The sequence below is a fragment of the Numida meleagris genome, chromosome Z (assembly GCF_002078875.1).
Source record: "Numida meleagris isolate 19003 breed g44 Domestic line chromosome Z, NumMel1.0, whole genome shotgun sequence".
In the NCBI taxonomy this organism is placed as follows: domain Eukaryota; kingdom Metazoa; phylum Chordata; class Aves; order Galliformes; family Numididae; genus Numida; species Numida meleagris.
This window is the reverse complement of record NC_034438.1, coordinates 43,994,026-44,014,910: the sequence shown is the minus strand read 5'-3', so window position 1 is coordinate 44,014,910 and position 20,885 is coordinate 43,994,026. Positions and strand designations below refer to the sequence as shown.

Here is a 20,885-nt window from a genome sequence, read left to right as displayed (position 1 = left end):
ATGAAAGATTATTAGAAGATGTACTTAAAAAGAAAAACTATAATCGCAAAATGCAGGGAACTCACAAAATTTCATATTTGCTTTTTAGTCCTGATCTCCGTAAAGAAGATTATTTTGTACTTGAAATATCTAATTAGATTAACAGCCAATTTTATCTGTTTGACCAGTGTGTTGTGAGTGGTCAGGATAACCTAATCTGGATATCAGGAAACATGAAAACAAGGAAGACTGTTAAAACCTAGTCCCAACAATAACAGTAGGTTCCATGGTAATGTGAATAAGATAATGTGAAATTTAGGAGGTGGATGAAATACTCCCTTTGGTACTCTCTTCACAAACAAGCTTAAAAATATTTTATTAAATATTAATAACAACATAAAAGATCTTTGATCTTGTTTTCATTTTAATTAGCCAGGCTGTATATGCCATTCTCTTTGAAGCCAAACACTACTCCTTTGTATTAACCTGCAGGGGGTACTAGAAAATTGAACCAAGTAGCATTTAGCTATTTCTCCTCCTGAGAAGAGATAATTAACATCTGCTCTTTTGCAAACTCTCTTAGTATTGCCTGATCCCCGTATAGAGGTTTCTTACTGGCTTCTTGAATTTGAGCAGTATGGTGTGAAATTGCTGTCTCAGCCCATTTCTTATAAATTGTCAGAACTCAGGAAAATTATTAACCTTCAACTTAAGCTGCTGATCTTACAAAGGGAGCTCAATCTCATAATGATATCAGATTGGAGGAGACAAAGTGGACAATAATTGCAGGAGGGAAACAAAAGTATACATAATGTACTAAGCCCATTTTGATTTCTAGTGAAAGATAAAGGCAAATGAAAAGCCTATTGCCTTAATGGTAGCTATTATATCTAAAAAGAATAGGAATTTTTTTTTTTTACTAATGAAGATGAGACTGGTATTAGTAAGAAACAAATGAAGAAAAGTTAAATAGGTGAATTGTATCAAATCTGAGGGTCTCTAGGTTCTTGGCCAGCTGGTTCCCTGACCTGTCTACCTTTTGCATAGATTTCCCACTCAACTTCAAAAGCATAAGAATAATCTTAAATGCAGCCTTGGAACTTCTGACCTAGTGGCCTCTGTTAAGAGAACCTGAAGAACTGCCAGACTCCTTTCCCAGCTTATCCCAGCTTTGGGCTGCTGGCCTTGGGCATCCACTTTGGCCAGAGCCTTGCTTACTTTAGCCAATTGGCCAGGCATCCTAGTGCTTCTCAACATATTTTACTTGGTGAGTCTACCATACAACAATAACCTTGCAAGTCCTGCAGTGTATGGAACTGGACACTTCTCATAGCTAAGCTTCTGAGCCTGAAAAGTCTAGTGAACTTAAATGAAGTATGCACCAACAAGAAACAGGGCAGCTTTCAGAGGAAACCCTCCTGCTTTCTACCCAGTGAAAACAGGTGTGTTTGTACTGAATACTTCACTTACTAATGAATTCAGATTTTTGAATGATTAGCAGAAAAACTGTAACTAGTTTGACTGTCGCTATAATGTCCCATGACTGTAATTGTCTGCTTTGTTCATAAGTGTTACGAAACATGATGAATTACGTCATCACATTTTCTCATGGATAGCCTTGTCCATATGATAGTTCTTTTAAACAAGTTGCTATTTAATGTTTCCAATTGTATGAAATGAAGACAATGCCTTGTTTCCTGTACATTCTCCAACTTTGTTTTGGGAACATGATTGTTCATTTTTTTCCTTATGTTTAATACAGGTACATTAAGATGATAATATTTAACTTGCAGGAATATTACCAAAAATATTGTTAGTATCTATGGATACACACTTACACTGTGGTAATGTTAAGTTTATTTGCCCAAAACTTTCTTGAAGTAAGTGAGATAAATAGTTTTGTTCTGTCCAGAATGTAAAAATACAATTAACAGCAGCTTCCTTCAGCTTCTGATTGTAGTTCGTCTTTGGAGAAAACTTTAGATGGTTAACAAAAATGTAATCTCAACCTTTCTGTAGTGAAAATCATATTTTATAAATTTATAAGCTAAATCTTATTGTTGGGTGAGGCATACACTAAGATTCTTTTCCTGTGTCATTTGTAAATTGTGATACATGTAAGCAAGTGTGTCAATTTTAGGAATGTCAACACAGCAGCCTATGCTTTACCTTTCTGTTTTTAGAAAGGCCAGTTGAACCAGTTACATAGTGGCTGTCAGACACAAACTAGTAGTGACCATGGAAGTTACAAAACAGCTTCTGGTATATCTCACTTCTCTTGTTCCCAAATATTCATGCACTGTGTTAAAGATAAATTAAAATTTTAAACCTAATTCTTACTGCTAGAACAGTTGATTTGGATTCAAAAATGTTGCTGATTGTTTAAAAGAAACCCTGTCTTTTCACATGGGAAGTTCTAAGTAAAATTATTAGCTGTTACTAGGGAGGAAACAAGTAGAAGGAATGCTCTTATTAGCATATTCAAATTTTTACTTTTTTATGTGCCAATGAATAAATAAAACAGCAAAAGCAGTCTATTAGGAATATCACAAGTGGACACTTTCTGTGTTTAGCATTATTACTATTCAACGGTTTTGAAGCAGAGAAGATCAAAAATATTCAATTTATGCTTTGTTTCTATTAAATAATTAAATTTATAATCTTTTTATCAATATTACTCTCTGCTCCATAGCATTATTTAAGCTAAATGTATTCAAAATATTATTTTCAAATGGAAGTTCAGTCTGCCACCTATGAGTGCCATAGTAAAGGGAGGAGTGAGACCAGTCTTTTACGTGGATAAAATAGTAGATGAACAACAACAACAAAAGAATAAATAGAAAAAATGATAATGCTGTAATGATAATCCAGGCAGTTTCTTCCAGAGGTTCAGTAACTGAATTTAGAATATTCATGCAAGATCTAGCCATGGATTGTTTACACTGTAGAACAAGAAGGACAATCTTTCTTATTTTAAGCATATTGTATGAATGTCATCATAGCACTTTAGAACACTGATGAGTTTCTCAGTAAACACTACTAACCTAACTGCTGAACTCTCAAGAAGGGTAGTAAAGGATGAATGAAATATGACAGTTCTCTGAAACTGAATCACATTTTGCTAATTTACTGTGGCTCCATTTTCGACTGGCACATAGTTGTAGGCATTGAAGTAAGCAGGGTCTGCTTATCAGACCAAGGCAATACAAAAAATTCTAAATGAATTCTAAATGATCAACATTAAATTTGAAGCAGATGAAAAATATATAATTCATATAGATATGACTAGTGTAACTTTGTTTTTAATGGGATAGTTTGTTTATTTTGAGATCCATCATCAGTGAGTACTAATAGGGAGCTCAATTATTTCCATTTCATTTTCAGTTATGACTGTATTATGTTAGAAGGCAGAATAGTTATCCAGTTAATATCTAATTTATGGTATGTCTGATATTTTTCAGCAATTTCAAGAAAATTCAATGAATAAAATGGTGATTGTGTAGTCTGCATTAAAAGAACAGCTGCACAAGCTAGCTCACAATGATTTATGAAGTACTGTTTCCCTTATTACTTCATAGAGCCTCTCTGGCTCTGGAGACTTATTTGAGCCAATGTTACAGATTTCTGTCTTTCAGAAATAATAGATTCCTATCCTTTCTTCACTGCCTCCACTTTTTATAATGTATGTTCAAGTTATGACCAAGAGTGTCTTTTTGTCCTCCAGTTCTCATACACAACGGAATTAAAAGCTTAAGGAAAAGAAAATTATAGAAAATATATAATTTATAAATAAATAAATTTATAGGAAAATTTCCTTCAAAAGGCAGTTGTAGCTCTTTATTAATGGTCTTTTTGTATTTGAGTGTGATTTGAGATCTGAAAAAAACAGTGTTAACTGGTGATTGAGTTGATCTAAGTTTTCTCATGACAGCTAATTGTTACACTGTGAATGTCTTGTGGAATGGTAAAGAAAACAGGAAAACAGGATGCAATGTTGATATTAATGTTTTCAAAAAAAAAAACATAGAATTCAGTGTTTCAGAGGCTTAGTGTTGGCATTTTTGACATTTTGTATCTGGGTGTCAAGAACTATGGATGACTACACTGAGATTTAAATTATCCAAACTGAAAGAGGGTTAAGGAAGGTGTTGAACTTTTAGCTAAATATACTACTGCAGTTAATGCCTGCCAGAAAGCATAGCAATTTTTTAGTTTGTTATGGAGCAGAATTCTCCTTTTAACTTTGGACTGTATAATCCTCATAATAAGCCTCTTGAGCTTGGCTTTCTTGATTGTGTTAAGAAGGTGGAAACATATTTATTGGCCTGCCAGAATATGGATGATCCCAATAATTTTTTCCAGGTGTTTTTAGAAAGGCAGGGTAGAGGAAGCCCTCATTTACCTTCAGTCTTGGAAAAGTGATGATCTTGCCTCAAGAAGAGGAAACTCTGGACATTTGCAAAGTCTCGGAAACTGCTTCCAATTACAATCATCTGTTGTAGCTCCCTGCCATTTAAGCTTATTCTATATGCTCTGTTTCTCAGGATTTTTAGCATAAAAGAGTTCTTTCTCCTGCAATGTGTTACTTTCTTCTTTGAGGGGAAAATAGTTGTCTCTTTCCCATCTGGTATGCATGCAAGAAACATCATTGCTCTCTTATTTAGAGGGAAGAGAAGAAAATGATCTAAAACAATATTGTAAGGAATCATGGCAGTGTTCAGTCTAATAAGCAGAGGGAGGTTTTCTGTGAGATGTGAAGCTACCAGCCTGAAGTCACAAGTGTGCACCTAGACCTCTGCCCTGATATGAACCAGTGGGAAGGGGATCTGCATATTAGTAGGGCTATGAACTATTGTTGAAAAATAATTAAAAATACTGCTGCTTAAGGAAGCTCCATATGGACATTGCATGAAACAAAGAGATAACTATCAAAATTATTGATTTTTTTTGTCAGTGCAAATAACAGAGGGATTTGTTTTCCATGAAGTCTCATGATTAGTAGTATGTAGCTTGAGTATGAGCAGCAGACTTCAGAAGAATGATACGTTTTTTTTTAGTAAGACATTTTTGAGTTTAGGAAGGGCTATTAGAATAATTGAAGTTTCAGTTCACTAGCTGTACTAAATTATCAATCAAAGTCAAGTGATATAACCAAAATGTTTTGGTTTTTTTCAGATAAATGTAGTGTTTTGTTTCACTGGAAATAATGCTTTAGACTTCTAAAGATACAAACAAAGCAATGAAGGAAATGAACAAGCAACCAGGCAAGAGGGACTGAGAGAGTAATACTGCAATATGACTTGTCTCAAATCATGTTTAGTTTCATAGAAAGTATAAGGGGTATGATATTCCATTGGATGTCTCGAAAGAACACCTACTTTTCTGTGTGGCCTTAAATTATAGATGCATGGGAAGATAAAGCCCTGCTTGGTTAGTGTTAACGACGACGATATGATAAAGGCTTTCAATTTCTGAGCTCTGTTTCTGTGATCTGTTTGCAAGAAGAAATGCTACAATGAAGACAGGTTGGAAAGGAAACTGCTGGTTCTCAGGGTAAAACACATGTCATGCTTGAAAAGAAAGGGGAGATGGGAATGGTTTTTAAAAGTACTGCTTTTTTGAGGAAAAGAAGAGACCAAGGCAAAGAATGTGATGCAGTTTATGCTTGTTCATGAAATTCCAAGCCTTGCAGGAAAATTAAATCTACAAGGGACTTTTTATTTAGCATGTTTTTTCTTTTTCCAAAGGTTCCATAATTCTCTATGGATTTCAAGGGTAAAGTGTCCTTTATTAAAGAAATTCCATTTTTAAGTTCTTTGCTTATATACCATATGTTCTTTGAAGGTCTCTCTGAAGAGCTTTTGAAGTGTCTTTTGAAGTGTCCAGCCTCCAGTAAAATGTTATTAAATTGCTACGGATTTAGCAGAGCTCCACCATTGAGCAGGTGGATTGTTCCCCAAGCAGGGTCAAAGGATCTCCTTGTAAAAGTGCCTTGAAAGATGCGAAACTTGGAGCAGCAACCACACTGTCAGTGCATCTAAAAGCAAAAAGCATTCATCACCAAGATCTTCTCACAACAGAATGGTCCTGCCTAATGAGACCAGCTAGTGAGAAGCAGGTGTTGTTACCTATTTTGTTGTTCCTTAGGCTTTGAGGTAAACTTTTCTAATGTAAACTTAAGCTAATTGAAGATACATTTTTTTCAACAAGTGCTGTGTTCCCAGCTGCTGTCTCAGGTCATTGTACCAATATAAATTCATTTCTTCATTATCTCTGGCACATATAGCCCCAAATGTCTCTCCTCCTGTAATTTGCAAATAGGATCTAAGGAAAATAAAATTAATATCTAATTTCTTTGATCCTTAAAACTGTAAAGATCTATGAATTCTGTCTCATCTGTGTGTGATTAAGTGGCAAAAGAATCTAATTAGCTCTAGTTTCTCCATGTTTAGGGGAAGAATTATGGCTGCCTGCTGCCCTCTTGCATTGCATACTGTGAGCAGTGACTTCTGCATTGCTGTGTCACAGCAGCAGGTGAGAAGAATATAAAAGGACCTTTCTTAATGTAATCCCTTTCATTAGTGTTGTAACAGTATGATGGGTACGGTCTTAAGAATAATTGCTAATTTGAGCTCTTCATTAGTTCCCTGTCAGTTACTGGATTTTTATTTTTTTTTTTAGGAATTACAGCTTGATTAGAACTTAATGGAAGAGTTAGAGTTTTCTATAGAGTGAAAACATCTCAGTAATCCCAAACAGTAAAATGTTAAAATACACACTTTTCAGATTGCTTTTACTGGGGTAGATCCACTATTGCATGGAAATTATCCTTGTAGAAGATCTATTTCGTGTACAGTTAAAGTTGTGGTATACCTTTATACAAAACAATTCTCAAATAAAAATGAATTTTTTTTATGAATTTGGACTCAAAATTTTAAAAAATTATCATTCTTAAAATGTTAACGATGTGTTAAATAAGATAGTAATTACCGGCAAGAGGAGTCACTTTTAAATGTACGTCTGAAAAAAATAGTCTTTTATTGTGTAAAGCTAGGCATAAAAATATCCAAATGCTTGAAATAAGTACAAAGAATATCCTGTAACTTACATGAAGTATATGTTTATATTTTATTTACATTTGTGGTGGGTTTATTTTAATTGTTAATTTCTAATAGACTTTATTAAGCGATTCTTCTTACAGACAGGATCATAGAATGATTTGGGCTGGAGGGGACCTTAAAGACCATCTCCTTGCATCTCTCATGCTGTTGGCAGGGACACCTTGCACTAGGCAGGCTGCTCAGGGCCCCATCCAAACTGGGCTTAAATACCTCCAGGGTTGGGGCATCTGCAGCTTCTCTGGGCAGCCTGTTCTAGTATGTAAACACAGTCACAGTAAAGAATTTTGTCTTTTTACATAACTTAAATCTACTCTCTTTTAGTTTAAAACCATTACCCTTCTCATAGACATTGCTAAATAGTCTCACCATCTTTCTTGTTGGCCCCCATTAAGTACTGGAAGGCCTGTGTGAGAAAGCTCCTCAGAGCTTTCTCTTCTCTGCTCTAAACAACCACAGCTCTCTCAGCAAAAGAGTCCTCTTGGGGCAAGGAAGGTGATTGAGTTCCCCCTTGCTCTGCCCTGAGAACCACGGACTTGGATGTGTGGCATCTCACAGTGGCAGAATAGAGGGTGGCAGTCCAATCCCTCTCCCTCTTTTGATGCAGCCCAGAATATAGTTGTCCTTCCAGGCTGCAAGTGCGCACTGCTGGTTTATATCCAGCTTTTTATCTATCAGGACCCCTAAGTCCTTCACTGCAGAGCTGCTATCCATTCGCCTTCCAGACTGTATTCACGTTTGGGATTGCCCCAATGGAGGTGCAGGTCTTGCACTTGGCCTTGTTGATCTTCCTGAGTTTTACATGCACTCCTCTCTCAGGCCTGTCAAGGTCCAAGTGGAATATCATCTCTTCCCTTTAGAGTACCAGCTGCACCGCTCAGTTTGGTATCATCTGCAAACTGTCCGTGTCACCTAGGAAGATATTAAACATTTCTGGTCCCAGTACAGACACCCCTGAGGTACATCACTCATTCCTGATCTCTACCTGAACTTAGAGCCACTGGCTGCAACTCTGGCTAATTCCATACTCACTGAGTGGTCCATCCACCAAATCCACATCTCTCGTATTTAGGTGTTGTGCAGGACTGTATCAAGTACTTTGCACAAGTCCAGGTAGGTAACTGGAGTTGCTCTTCCCTTGTCACTCTGTGTCCTACAATTTCATGAGCTTTGCTGCTTTCCCTGGACTCCCATTCAAAATTGACCACTGATTATTTTTTCCTTAGGGCTGCTGAAGCCAGAGATTTTTAAAGACTAATAATTTCAAAGGTAAATTCTTAAATAAAGATCATAAATAAAAGACATTGCTTTGAAATTGTTGTAAGCAGACTTAATTGTAGCCAGGATAGGAGAAGGGATTAGAGTTGGGAATAGAATTAAGGTTAGCAATTTAGTGCTATAATGGGTTTCTTTGCTACTTAGAAAGACAAAATGGTAGATTTCTGTGTAGAGAGCACTGAAGTGAAGAAAACATTCAAGTTACTTGCTCATAAGCGATAAAGACTTTATATGTAGTAATCTGGTTTTGCTTTGCTGGTTGTTTCTTTATTTCACTTCTGGCTACTAACAGCTGAAGTAAGTATCTCAATTTGGGACTGTGAGCTCATTCTGAGTGTTAATGAAATTAGGATACCACTGTGGTAATCCACTTTTGTTTATTTCTTACTTGCCCTAGGTCTAGTAAGTAATACAGATTTTACCGTGTCTGTTTTTGTTGGTTTTTTTTTGTCCTGAATGAAATTTTAGCTGCTGTAATCAATCCAAAAACTTTTAAGAACATGAACTATACAATCATTTATTTCAAATACAAGTTTTAAAAAAGTTTTTGTCTGGTTTTACTTATAAAGTCCACATGATTGGTTAAGTATGATCGTACAGAACAGTGTTGCTCTAAACCTCCTACCTGTTGTTACGGCTCAGTAATGACTTCATAAACGCGTGGGTGTAATTTTGAAACTGGAAAATGCCTTCTCCTGGGCCATTAATTTCTATCTACAGCAAGATGAGTTATGTTGTAATGTGAATGTACTTTTTAATCTTATTTAAGTTCATTTTCTGTTACTGCATCCTAAAGGACGATCAGAGCAAGTTCAAATCTGGAGTAATAGAAAGGCATTTGGCCTTACTGAACATCAGTATGTGCTCATTTTTGTTGCATTTGCTTATGTCTAAGTAAGATTAAATAAATTGACTAATAGGCTTATGCATTTCTCTTTTCTTTTTCTTAAATAATTTAAGGAAAAAATGATAATGCTGATTGTCAGAATAAGCACTGCTACAGCCATGAGTCGTGTGATTCCATGGCACAGGTCTGTGCTTTCCAAGTGTTTCCGGTAATCTGACAGTAGAGTCTGTGCAGTGCTAAAGGTGTGGAGGTGAAGCAGAATGTACAACAGTTGTGAGGGAAATGTTTAGTATGTGCCGCACACTAGATCCAGAATCTGTTCTGGCGTTCATTTTAAAATTGTGGTTCCAGATTAATTTCATATATTCAACTATCTGCTGGGAAACCATTTTTAAAATCTTTCTTAATGAACAAGAGGATTACTTTCTTTGAAAATAAAATTTTCTAAATTGCCTAATAGTTTCATCCTTCTGTACAAAAGCTGTTACTAGTTCACTGCTAGTGAATTCTGAGAATATATTTATACTTTCTCTTACAAATCCTGAGTCTTCTTACATCTTCAAGACAAGTACTGCATTCTGTCGACTCAGGCTACTACTTTCAAGCCACCTGCACATGAAGTTTTGATATATTCTAGGCTTTTTTTGATAGGTTTTTAAATAAACCAATCCACAGTTGCAGATGGATAAAACAGATTCTGAATATTAAGAAGTGATTTGCAAGTTAGGTTGGCAGTTGGAGCTGAGGTTTGCAGCTGCCAGGTAGCTGGACATCCAGTATCTTCAATCTCAGGTGAAGCTGTGACTGAGATTGCTGCAGAGATTTCTTTGGTTTGACTGGCAAGATAAAATCCTGCTAACCCTTATGGCGGCCTCCCACTAAATCCTTTCTGGATACAGCTTCTGTTGTCAGTCATCACACACCCGATGCAACTTCTGAGTCAGGCCCTAGCCACTGTTTTGGGCATGCTCAGCAGTGCACTTCTTCCAGATCTTTGCTCATTTTTCAAACTACTTATAAGGCCAGACATGAGAGAGGCCTTGCCTAACTCCTGCCCTTTGTCAACTTGCTGCTTTTTACTTGTTGCAGAGATAACGTTTTGTTTCCTTTTTTCTTACGTGGTTTTCACCTTGTCCTTTGCATCTTTTATAATGTCCTTAGCAGTCTAAGCTGATTTCAGTAGTTAGTTACTTAGTTTGTGCCAATTGTGGGCTCTTTATGGGATTTGGTTATGGGCTCTTTTGAAGGGATTTGGGATGTCTGATCCCATTAGAATTTATTCCTGGATTTAAGTTAGCTGAAAAACTTACATCTTTGCAGGATCAAGACCTGATCTGGTAAACAATCTGTTAGGAAATCATTGTTAAATATTGTCTTTATGGCTTTTAGAATGTTTAATTTTTTAAAAGATTGCTTAATATAGCAATGGGCTGCAGGTTCTTTAAAAGTGTAAGACATTCGTTACACATGCATTTGGCATAGTTTTTTTCATGACTGAAAAATCTTACACTAAAATACTCGTTTTATCCATGTTTATGGAATAAGGATCAGATGCTAATGACAGTAGGTTTTTGCATTCCATTTTTTCCATGACTTTCAATGGAAAAGAAGAAAAGCCTCTCGCCACAGTTTCCTCTGTAAGAATCACAAGTATACCTACAACATATATTTGACTGACATGGATAACCAGAAAGTTTGTGGCTGGTGAGTTTGATTTCACCACTGATTATCAGTAAAACATTAGAAATGTACAGTAATCTTTAAAAAGAGAAAACTGGATAGAAGTGAGTTAAATTAATCCAATGAAATTCAAACAAAGCTTGCAGAGAAAAGAATGTAATAGAATCATTTTTACTTGACTTAATAGAAATTATTATTAAGTTTGAATTTAAGTTTGGACTTTTTTTGTCAGAATAGGATTTCATCCAATATGTTTTGACAGAGCCTTGAGCTATGAGAAACTACTGGCTGTAGACATTCTCTGCCAGAAAGATGAATCTATTTCCAGTAAGCAAGTTGCTTCATCTCGTTGGATACATGCTTGGGAATTTATCACGTAATTCTCTTAATCCAAACCAGTTGTGTACGTCTTATTGTAATTGATGAATTGCTGACAGTAAATAAATACACATACAAAATCAACTGTTAAGAAAAAATACAATTTAATAGTATTCATACCAGTATACAACAGTCTTGTATTTACCATATCTTTCCACACAGACTACTGTCATCTAAAAGTGGTGTTTACAGTTATTACAACAGCAAATATAAACTATTTCAGACAAGAATGCATTTACATTGTAACTGTATGTCAAATACTTTTATAAGTACACTGAGTAGTACTAGATCACTAGTCCTTGAAATAAGATGTCCTTAAATTTGTGAAGTAGAAGCAACTATTCATCAATCAAATTCTCCTCTATGTTTAGATGAAATGCTTTGGTTAAGTAATATCTTTGACGTTGGAGTGTTTCTTCCTTTCACTCTAATTGTGGCTGGCAAGCATGATACAGTTTAGTGTGTTACCACAACACAGTGTCTATCTGCAGTGTCCTCTCTGTATTTTCTTCATAAATTGTTGTAACTTTCGTGTATTTTGGTGTGTTCTTTGCATTTGATTAATGTCTTATTGCTTTTACATATGCATATAGCTTATTCCTACCACTGAGTACATATGATTGATGCATTGAACTGCTGGTTTCTATTCTTTGAATGTTAATCAAACAACATACTCCTCTGCTTAACGGCTTTGCAGTGTGGGAGGCAGCCAAATGACATAGACTAGAGTCTGCATTTTTTTTGCTTTTTAATCATTATTGTGTAAGGCACTGGCAAGAACACTTTTTTTTTTCATTTATACCACTGTTTCATGCGTAAACATATCCATTGCTTGGTCAAAGTTATGAAATATTGTTGCACAATTAAATTCTGTTTTCAACATTTCCTTGTAGAAGCAGTATTAGAAGACATAAAACACTTAAAGAAGGGAAGATAGTTAAGCAGAAAAAAGTGTCAGGGATAGCCCACAAAAGAGAAACAGAAGTCATGGAATAAGTAGATTCTTACGGTTTCAGGTCTTATGAATTGGAAAATTATTTTCTTCAATCCAAACCAAGCCTGATACTCATCTGGATTCTATTGATAGGGTGAAAGCAATAATTTATGAGTAAACTATTCCTAAAGAGTAGACATCTGCAGTGTTCTGACGTGCATGTAAATGTATTCAAGAATAGATACTAATTGACTTATGAAAGCTTCTTTCGGTGAGAAATGAAAAGACTTGTTCAGTATTAAAAAAAAAAAGAAAAGCCAGTAAGTGTTCCTTTGTAGTAGTGGTGGTGCAGCTTGGTGTCCTAAGCAGCAAACTTCTTGAAAACACAGTTTGTATTTTTGTGGCATATAGTTAGGATTTAAAGGTTTATAGCTGGAGTTTATGTAATTTTCTGTGAATCTCACAAGTGAGGCAGCCAAGACTAATAGGAAAGCATAGGGTTTAGGGTTTGTAGTATTTTAAAAGCGATTTCGTTAGGGTGTTCTCTTTTTCCCCCCTCATAAAAATGTTGTAGAATAGTGGCTTTCTTTAAATGCTGTGTTTCAACTGATGAGTGCTGTTAGCAAAATTTTTCAGCTAGCACTGTCACCCACTTAGCTGAACTAACGGAACTTACAAACAGGAGTTTATCTTTCTGTTGCTTGTCATCTTTTACTATGATGATGGTCTTAATTCAGTCATCCTGGAATGGTAGGACTGTACAGATTATCACACTGTTTGTATTTACTAATGTTGATATTCTACAATTTTTATTTTAAGTATGATGAGCGTAGCCATTTTTTAATTCCTCCAGTTTCAGCCCAGAAAATACATATCAGTTTTTTGTTATATATCATGACTTTGTAATATTCTAGGTAGGCATAAGGTGGAAATCCCCCCAGCTCTTTGCATTTTTCTGTGATGTAATGTGTTCAAAGGGAAGTGTGCTTTTAGGGAAAGGAATACAGTTGTGATGAAGCTTGTGATTCATAAGAAATAATACTTGAAAGCTGAATCATGGAATCACAGAAAGGTTTTGTTTATTTCCAGTTGCTATATTTGTCTCAGAAAAGAGAATTGAATGGCTTTGAAATGGTACTGGCTTAGTCTACCATTATCTATTGGAAATCATTCTGCTTCACATTAATTGAACATAAATTTGTCCACTGTTATACCAGCTGTCCTTGAAAATCTTTTGTAAATATTCCTCCTATATTTTAAATATATTAACATACTGCTGCAGAAATAGCTATATTTGGAAATAAATGTTTACTTGTGGACTGTCTGTATAAGTGAAATATTCTTTTCAGATCCATGCTAAAATGGTACCTTGAATGGTTTCAAATACATTCTTCAGAATGAAGGCCATTTTCACTCTTAATTCGCACAAATTACTGCTTCTGTTATTTCAGTCTGCATATTCAATTCTGATGATGGTTATACTCACATTATTGCTGGTTGTTGATTCTAGATAATTTTTAGTATAACTAAGCAATCTGCACATGTCTGGTTAATACAGTTACTGCTTATTGACCTCAACATGCAAAGTAAGCTTTTAACACAGTTAAGAAAATGTAGGTTATGTTAGATGTCTTTCTCTGCTGATCTACATCCATTGTTGTTCTGTCCTATTTTTTATAATAAGGCTTTAGATTTCGACACTATTACAGAAGAAAGAAAATGAGAATGTGTTGTTTTAAAGACATGTCTTTAGTTTATATAAGAAATTTTTGTCATCCTCAATACATGCAAATTTTAGCATTGACTATTGTCCTCTTTCCTGGAGTATACATTCTTCTTGAGTGTAGTTCTTCAAAAGTTTTCATATTGTGATAATTAATATCATGTAAATATACAGATTTTTAAAATAAGCCAGCTTCTTGGTTATAGTCACTTAACTGGCTTATGGTTTTCCTTCAGCATTTGGCTGATTTGAAGTAAGGTAACCTGCCTGTAATCCAGCAAGTTCTATTCGTTTCAACTCTTTGCAGCTATTTACATGCCTTTCTGAGAAATAGAGAACTTTATCTCATTTTAGGTATAATTTCAAAACTGAAAAATGCTTTTAGGAATGTCTTTGTATATTAAGATAATTTCTGTACGCTCATATAAATGCTTATGGAATTAAAAGTGAAAATATTTGAAATGAATAAGGCACCTATGTTTCCATAATAAATGAATGTGAAACTAATACTTTCATTTTTCTCTTTTTCCAAACTTTAGGGGGAACACAAAGATTACCTCGTACAATTGGAGTATCTTTGGCTAAAGAGCTAATCTTCTCTGCACGCATAGTGGATGGTGAGGAAGCAAAGTCAATAGGATTGATCAGCCATGTGGTAGAACAGAATGAAGCAGGGGATGCTGCATACAGAAGAGCACTAGCTCTGGCAAGAGAATTTTTACCTCAGGTATAACAAATTATTTTGTTCTTAGTTGTTACTAAATGTTAAGGCTAGGGAAGAATCAGCTGTATTCAGAAAAACTGTCATGAAGTTAAGTATTAAAAAGCCATTCTATTTATATGAAGAGCAATGAAAAATGATCTTTCTCATGTATTGAATGGTGTTATTTGGTAAGTATTTCACTGTGAAGCAAGTGAACTTTGTCAATACTTGTATCAACATAATGTAGTCTGTGTTTGCATTGTATATTTTGGTTTTCACGTTTTAAACATTAGAAGTAGTGCGACATTTTTAGTATAAAGCAATCTCAATACTCCATTACTGCTGAGCACTTCAGAAGAGGCATACAAATGTCATTATGAAAGTGAGTGTATCTCAGTGTAGATTTTATTTTGAAAACCTTAAGTGTAATTTCAGTATTAAAGCAAAACCCATTTAGAACTGGAAACTGATCTATTTGCTTTCTGTCCTTTGTGTATATATTTGATGAAAGTATCATGCTTTTATATAATTCATTCTACATGCCATCTTATCTCTGTCTTTTACTAAAAAAGTTCAAATGAGATCTGCTGAATTTCTGGGCTTTAGAACTTAAAAATTTTGGTAAGAAGTTTAATCATGACCTTTACAGAGGTCCTTGTGTTAGCCAGTTGCTACCTGTTCCCTTATGCCATAGAGTGCAGGCTGTTGTGCACAGCGGGAATGTGAGTCTTGATGAACTTGCTTTCTTACTGAAGCATCCAAGGTAGCAAATTCATAGGAGATAGTATTAAAGAAAATTAGTAAACCTCTCTATTGGATCACAAGTTTAACAGCAAACTCTTTCAATTCAAAATAGAAAATGTTACATATTAAATATGATAGTTAAAAATGATTGTTTCTTGAAAACCGTCATAGAAAGAAAAGTATGAAAAATATGCTGATTATTTTAGCATACAGTGATTCTGAAAGGCTCATTTATCGTTACCGCTTTGCACTAGAACCAATTCAAAATCATATGGAGAGCTCTGAGGTCCTAAGTGTCTCAAACAGATGCAATGCCACATCACCACTGTGACTGCGCTTGGTTCTTCTCAAAGTAGCAGGCCACTAACTTAAAGCAGTATCTATCTGAACATTCAGAAGCTGATGCCAACAATAGGCACAGGACTGAGGTAGATGATTCCCAAAGATGCCTTTGCATGGAGAAGCAGGGTCAAACTCCTGTATCCTGTTGGTCTCGGTCACAGAAAAGTGTCATCACCTGAAAACAGCAAGCTTTGCAGTAGCACATTTTAGGTTTGAAGCTATATCCATTCATTTCATTTTGTTTTCATATTTTTTCATGCATCTCCATTGTATGATAATAGGGATATAATTAGATTGATCCTGCAAAGTGCTATACGATGTCCTCTTACAGTGGCCATTCTGAGCCTGGTTTTGACAGGAATCAAGCAATCTTGACAAAAGAGGGCTGCTGAGCACATAAGCCCAAAACACTGGTCTGAGTAATCTCTTCTGAAAACAATATCCATCTTTCATATTTTCTCAATATTGAAAATAGCAGTTTGGAAGAAAATAGCTACTTTAGCCATACATTTTAGGATATTTGACCTGTTTAATAAATTAGACTCTAAAGTCTAGGTCCCAGCATAGGAACACTGATGTGCAGATTGTTTACTGCATAATCTTTTAGAATTTGATGGTGTGTAAATAATCCTTGTCTTTCATCTTAGGGACCAGTAGCAATGAGAGTTGCAAAGCTGGCCATCAATCAGGGAATGGAGGTAAGGACCTGTACTTCCCATGAGTATAATCAGAAGTCAGGTTGGCAACAAGTTTACTGTGGTGGGTTTTTTTTTTTGCTAGAACTGTGTTTAGTTTCTCAGTCTATAGCCTTTCAAAATCTGGTCACAACTTTTTTTCAAGATTAAATGTAATACTTTTATGTCTGTGTTTATTGATTTTTAACTCTTGAGACTAGAATGAATGTTAATTTCCACAGCAAGGCATAGTGGTCCCACATCTGCCTAAGTGTAATGCACTCTGCCAACTATAAGTTCCAGAAAGTAAGCACTGACTATTATGAACAAGTTACATTACAAATATAAATATGCAGAAAAAAAATTGCTAAAGACTCTGTCAAGTCTATCAAGGCTCTCAGTTTAGTGTTTATTACATAACAAAGGCCAAGAGATATGTTATTTCTTTTTATTACTTTAATAGAGGCTACTTTTAAAATTATATCTGAAAACCTATTTCATATTTGATTCTAATTGCCACCCTTTCTTAAACAGTAATGACCAAGCTCTGAAGTTCCTTAAATACCTGCTCTGAACACATCTAGACACATGTTTTACTTTAGGCTTGTGAATTATCTTGCTGAGCTCAGCAGGACTATTCATACTTAAACTTTAGCACATGAATAAGTTCTGCACCAGGACACCCTATAGTTCAGTGTGGGAAAGAAAAAAGGATCACATCACATAGAATCATAGAGTAGCCTGGGTTGATATGGACCTCAAAGATCATCTAGTTTCAACCCTCCTGCTGAATCTATGCAGAATCTAAATCCAAGAGTATGAATTGAAGAAAATTTTTCTTCCCAAAGTCTCAGAAACAACCAATGATATGACTGAGTTGAGCAAATAATGCCACCAGTAACTTCTGGCCTAAGGACCAAACTCAGATACTGTTGTGCAAAGAAAATGTTCATTAGGTTTCCACAGTGATCCACAAGTGATGATGGAATTCAGGTTTTATTTCAGTTGTATCCAAGGTTCAAAGTGCTATAAGTGAAATTGTTCAGCTACCAGCTGTAGTGAATTGAACAGTCAGAATGGTGATGTTTGTACAGAGAGGGTTAGAAGGACTCTGAATGATCATGTAGTTCAGCCTTGAGACCCAAGACAAAGTCTACTGTATCAAAAGTGATGAAGCCATAAGGTTCCTTCCTGCCGCTATTACATGGCAGAGATTTCATGGCTTCCCTAGGTAATCTTTTTAGCTTATCTTCCCTTGACAATCTGCTTGTGTTGCATAGCCACAGTCCTTTCCCTGGCCATTTGGAGAACTGGTAAGTTCTGCAGCAGCTGACTTCAGAAAGGCAGAGAAGTACTGAGGAGAAGATCATTTCAGTCATTTCAGAATGGCCATTTCAGCTGTTCAGACCAACCCACAAAGAAAAATATTATCAAAGTAGGTGATGGTGCAGGATTGCCACAGGCTTCATTTACTTTTTAAAATCCATTTAAAATTAAATTCATGTTAACTTTTTAGTATGGCATCATTTTCTTATAGGAATTTTGGAAGGCATTTGTTTCAGAGTGATTTTTGAATAATCTTGCAGTAAATCTTTTTTCCCTTGTAGCAGTTGAAATGATTACAAAAGTGTATGTCAGTAATGATTTTTAGTCCCGATGATTTGTAATGAAGAGCATATATTGTTTCGACACCATGTTACGTACTGGTTTTATCACCATATACAGGAACTGTTACAGAAATGCAAGGCACCGTCACCACTTGGCAGTGAGGTATTTCTGTGTTAAGTAGTGTAGAAGATCTTCACAGACATGTTTTACTGTTTGGCATATAGAAACATAGTATATAAGATAGCTATTTAAGAAATAATGCATATGAAATGTACAAAAATAAGCTTTTAAGAATGTTGAATTCTTTTCCTCAGGTTGACTTAGTAACAGGCTTAGCAATTGAAGAAGCTTGCTATGCTCAGGTATGTAATTATGATTACATGAAAAATGTAGAAAAGAGGCTTTGCTAGAGTACATTGTGAAGACTTCTTGCTTTCTTCTGCAACTATTTTGTCACTGTATTTATGCCTTCCTTCTACTTCTTTTTTTTTTAATAAGGAGTTCAAGAAAGGAGGTACAGGACAAAAACTGGCTTAAGGGAGTTAAGCACTGCTAGTTCCATACCTTGCCAGTTATTCATTGCTCTGCATCTATTCCAATTTGCCATTGCTGTCTTTTGCTTTAGCATGAAATAACATAGAGGACACTTCATAAGCATGCACAACTTAACAGCATGTGTGCGCTCCAATAGAAAATCTATAAAGATCTTTGCTATCAGAACATGAGAAGAACACATTCTTAGTTTGTATGTTCTTGAACTTTAAAATATGCTGTGATCTGATTACAAACCTAACCTTTCACCTCCATCCCCCCCAAAAAAACACCAAAACAAAGAAACCAAAAGAAACCAACACATCAAATCCCTGAAACAAACCCTAGAGATTCTCACTGTTATCTGTTCGGAGAAAATATACTCCTTCTCCCAAACTGTTTCTTAGCCTTACTGTATGCCTTTGAAATGACTGCTACTTTCCTACATCTGACTATACATTGCGGTTTTCATTTTTTTTGTTGTGCTGTATGTTACACTGAAGAACTGCACTTCGTACAAAAATATTTTTCCTGATTTTTTTTTTTAATATTTGTAATGAAATGTTACTCTGCTCTTTGCAGACTATTCCAACAAAGGATAGACTCGAAGGTCTTCTTGCATTTAAAGAGAAGAGATCTCCTCGCTACAAGGGAGAATAAAAGAAGTTGATGCCTTTAAAATAGAATGGGGTATATGTACAGATACGAGGACCATTAAGATGCATTTTGCATCTATGCCTATATCACAACCACCAAAGTTAAAGCAAATCATACTGATGTTACAGCATCATCTGTGTGTCCATACTTGTATTGGAGCAGGATAGAAATGTGTGCCTACTCATGTTCATTGCAGTGTCTGAAGGCCTTGTATTGGCAAGGTCATGGGTTCATGCAGCATTTTAAAACTTTCATGTATATGAAACTTACCATTCTATAATTTAAAAAAACTCTGTAAATTCTTTGTATAGACAAAACCTACATGTAATACATGTAATGTGAAGTATAAATCTGATTTATCATTTTATCAATATCAAGGTAACTGCCGAACACCAAAAATAAAAAATTGTACCAAACATGCATTAAAATGATTCTGTACATCAGTAAAAATTGTGTCTGAGTATTCTACCTGAATATGTACATTACAAATAAAATGAAGAGAAATGAAAAATATTAATGTTTGTTAAATGTTAAACTTAATTGTCTGACTTACATTATTCTTAATCAAATGAAGTTAGCTTTTATGAGAAGAGTGCATAATGGCATCCTTATGGTGAAGTCATTGCCAGTATATTCATTTAATCGTATTAAATGAAGATATCTTAGAGTCCAGCCTTACTAATGTATTATTGTTCTCTAAAATGGCTTTGTCTTCCATTCTTCCAAAATATCATCTGATCAGTACTGTCTGCTGTTAAGGAACATTATTTAACTTAACCTAGTTGTTTTAAGTTTATGGTGACTGTATTAAATATTTTTGTGTGGGGATGTGACTAATGCACTGCTAAAGGGACTAGAATTCGCTTCTGCAAAGGACCCAGAATGTCCTTTTTGAAGGGTCTAATAATGTATATTTATATACAACAGGGATGGTAACGAAATGTTCTTTGTTCTGGCAGCCTCAGGGTTCTTTCGGTACTTTGAAAGAGAAATCCAGTAGGTTATGAGGTAAGAAAACTGTTGTGATTCATACTGTATATTTGTTCTGATTGTGGTGTATACAACAAATACCTGAAAATAACCTCTTAAAAAGCATTTTTGTTAACTTGTCTAGAAAATAAACATGTCTTAGCAGTCAGGGGCTGTCTTTTTATAGAAAACAAATTTCTCTGTAGTTAGTTACCAGTGACTTAATGGAACTTGTGCATACCCTGTTGTTTCTGCAGGATTAACTATGGTCAGTGTCCATATCTATGATGATGAAGCAGCTTTTCAACATGAAATGACAAGAACTCATTTAAATGCATATTTAGACATATCATTACTTATAAATTGATTATAACTGGTAGAGCAGACACTTTATTAACTGGTGAACTTGCTGAGTTGATCATTTTACGCATGATAATTTGCAAATAAAGTACCAGTGCTTGTTTTGGTAGTCATATAAAGCCTTGAGGGTCATTTTCTCCTGTTTTTGAAATGCTAAGAAGTCATTTTCATTTTTACTGAGTAGGAAATAATTATGTTAATGAGATTTTTAGAAGTATTAAGTCTGTGCTGACTGATTTATGTTTGTGTATAACTTTCATATACTGTCAGGTTATTAAGATGCCTCTGGTTTTCTAACAAGGATTAAGTAGCTTCCATGAATGCATTTAAAAAAAAATTAACTTCAAATACTGTGCTGTA

The 20,885-nt window shown here is 35.1% G+C and overlaps 1 protein-coding gene across 4 annotated transcripts in view; it reads left to right on the top strand.

The window, feature by feature from the left end:
• AUH (AU RNA binding methylglutaconyl-CoA hydratase) overlaps positions 1–20,643 on the top strand; it is a 134,650-nt gene extending 114,007 nt beyond the window's left edge. For all 4 annotated transcript variants that reach the window (XM_021379698.1, XM_021379695.1, XM_021379696.1 and 1 more), the window contains 4 exons: positions 14,477–14,664; positions 16,374–16,424; positions 18,323–18,370; positions 19,122–20,643. In XM_021379698.1, coding sequence (XP_021235373.1) covers positions 14,477–14,664; positions 16,374–16,424; positions 18,323–18,370; positions 19,122–19,199 — 365 coding nt within the window. In that variant the 3' untranslated portion in view covers positions 19,200–20,643. The remainder of the gene's footprint in view (positions 1–14,476; positions 14,665–16,373; positions 16,425–18,322; positions 18,371–19,121) is intronic.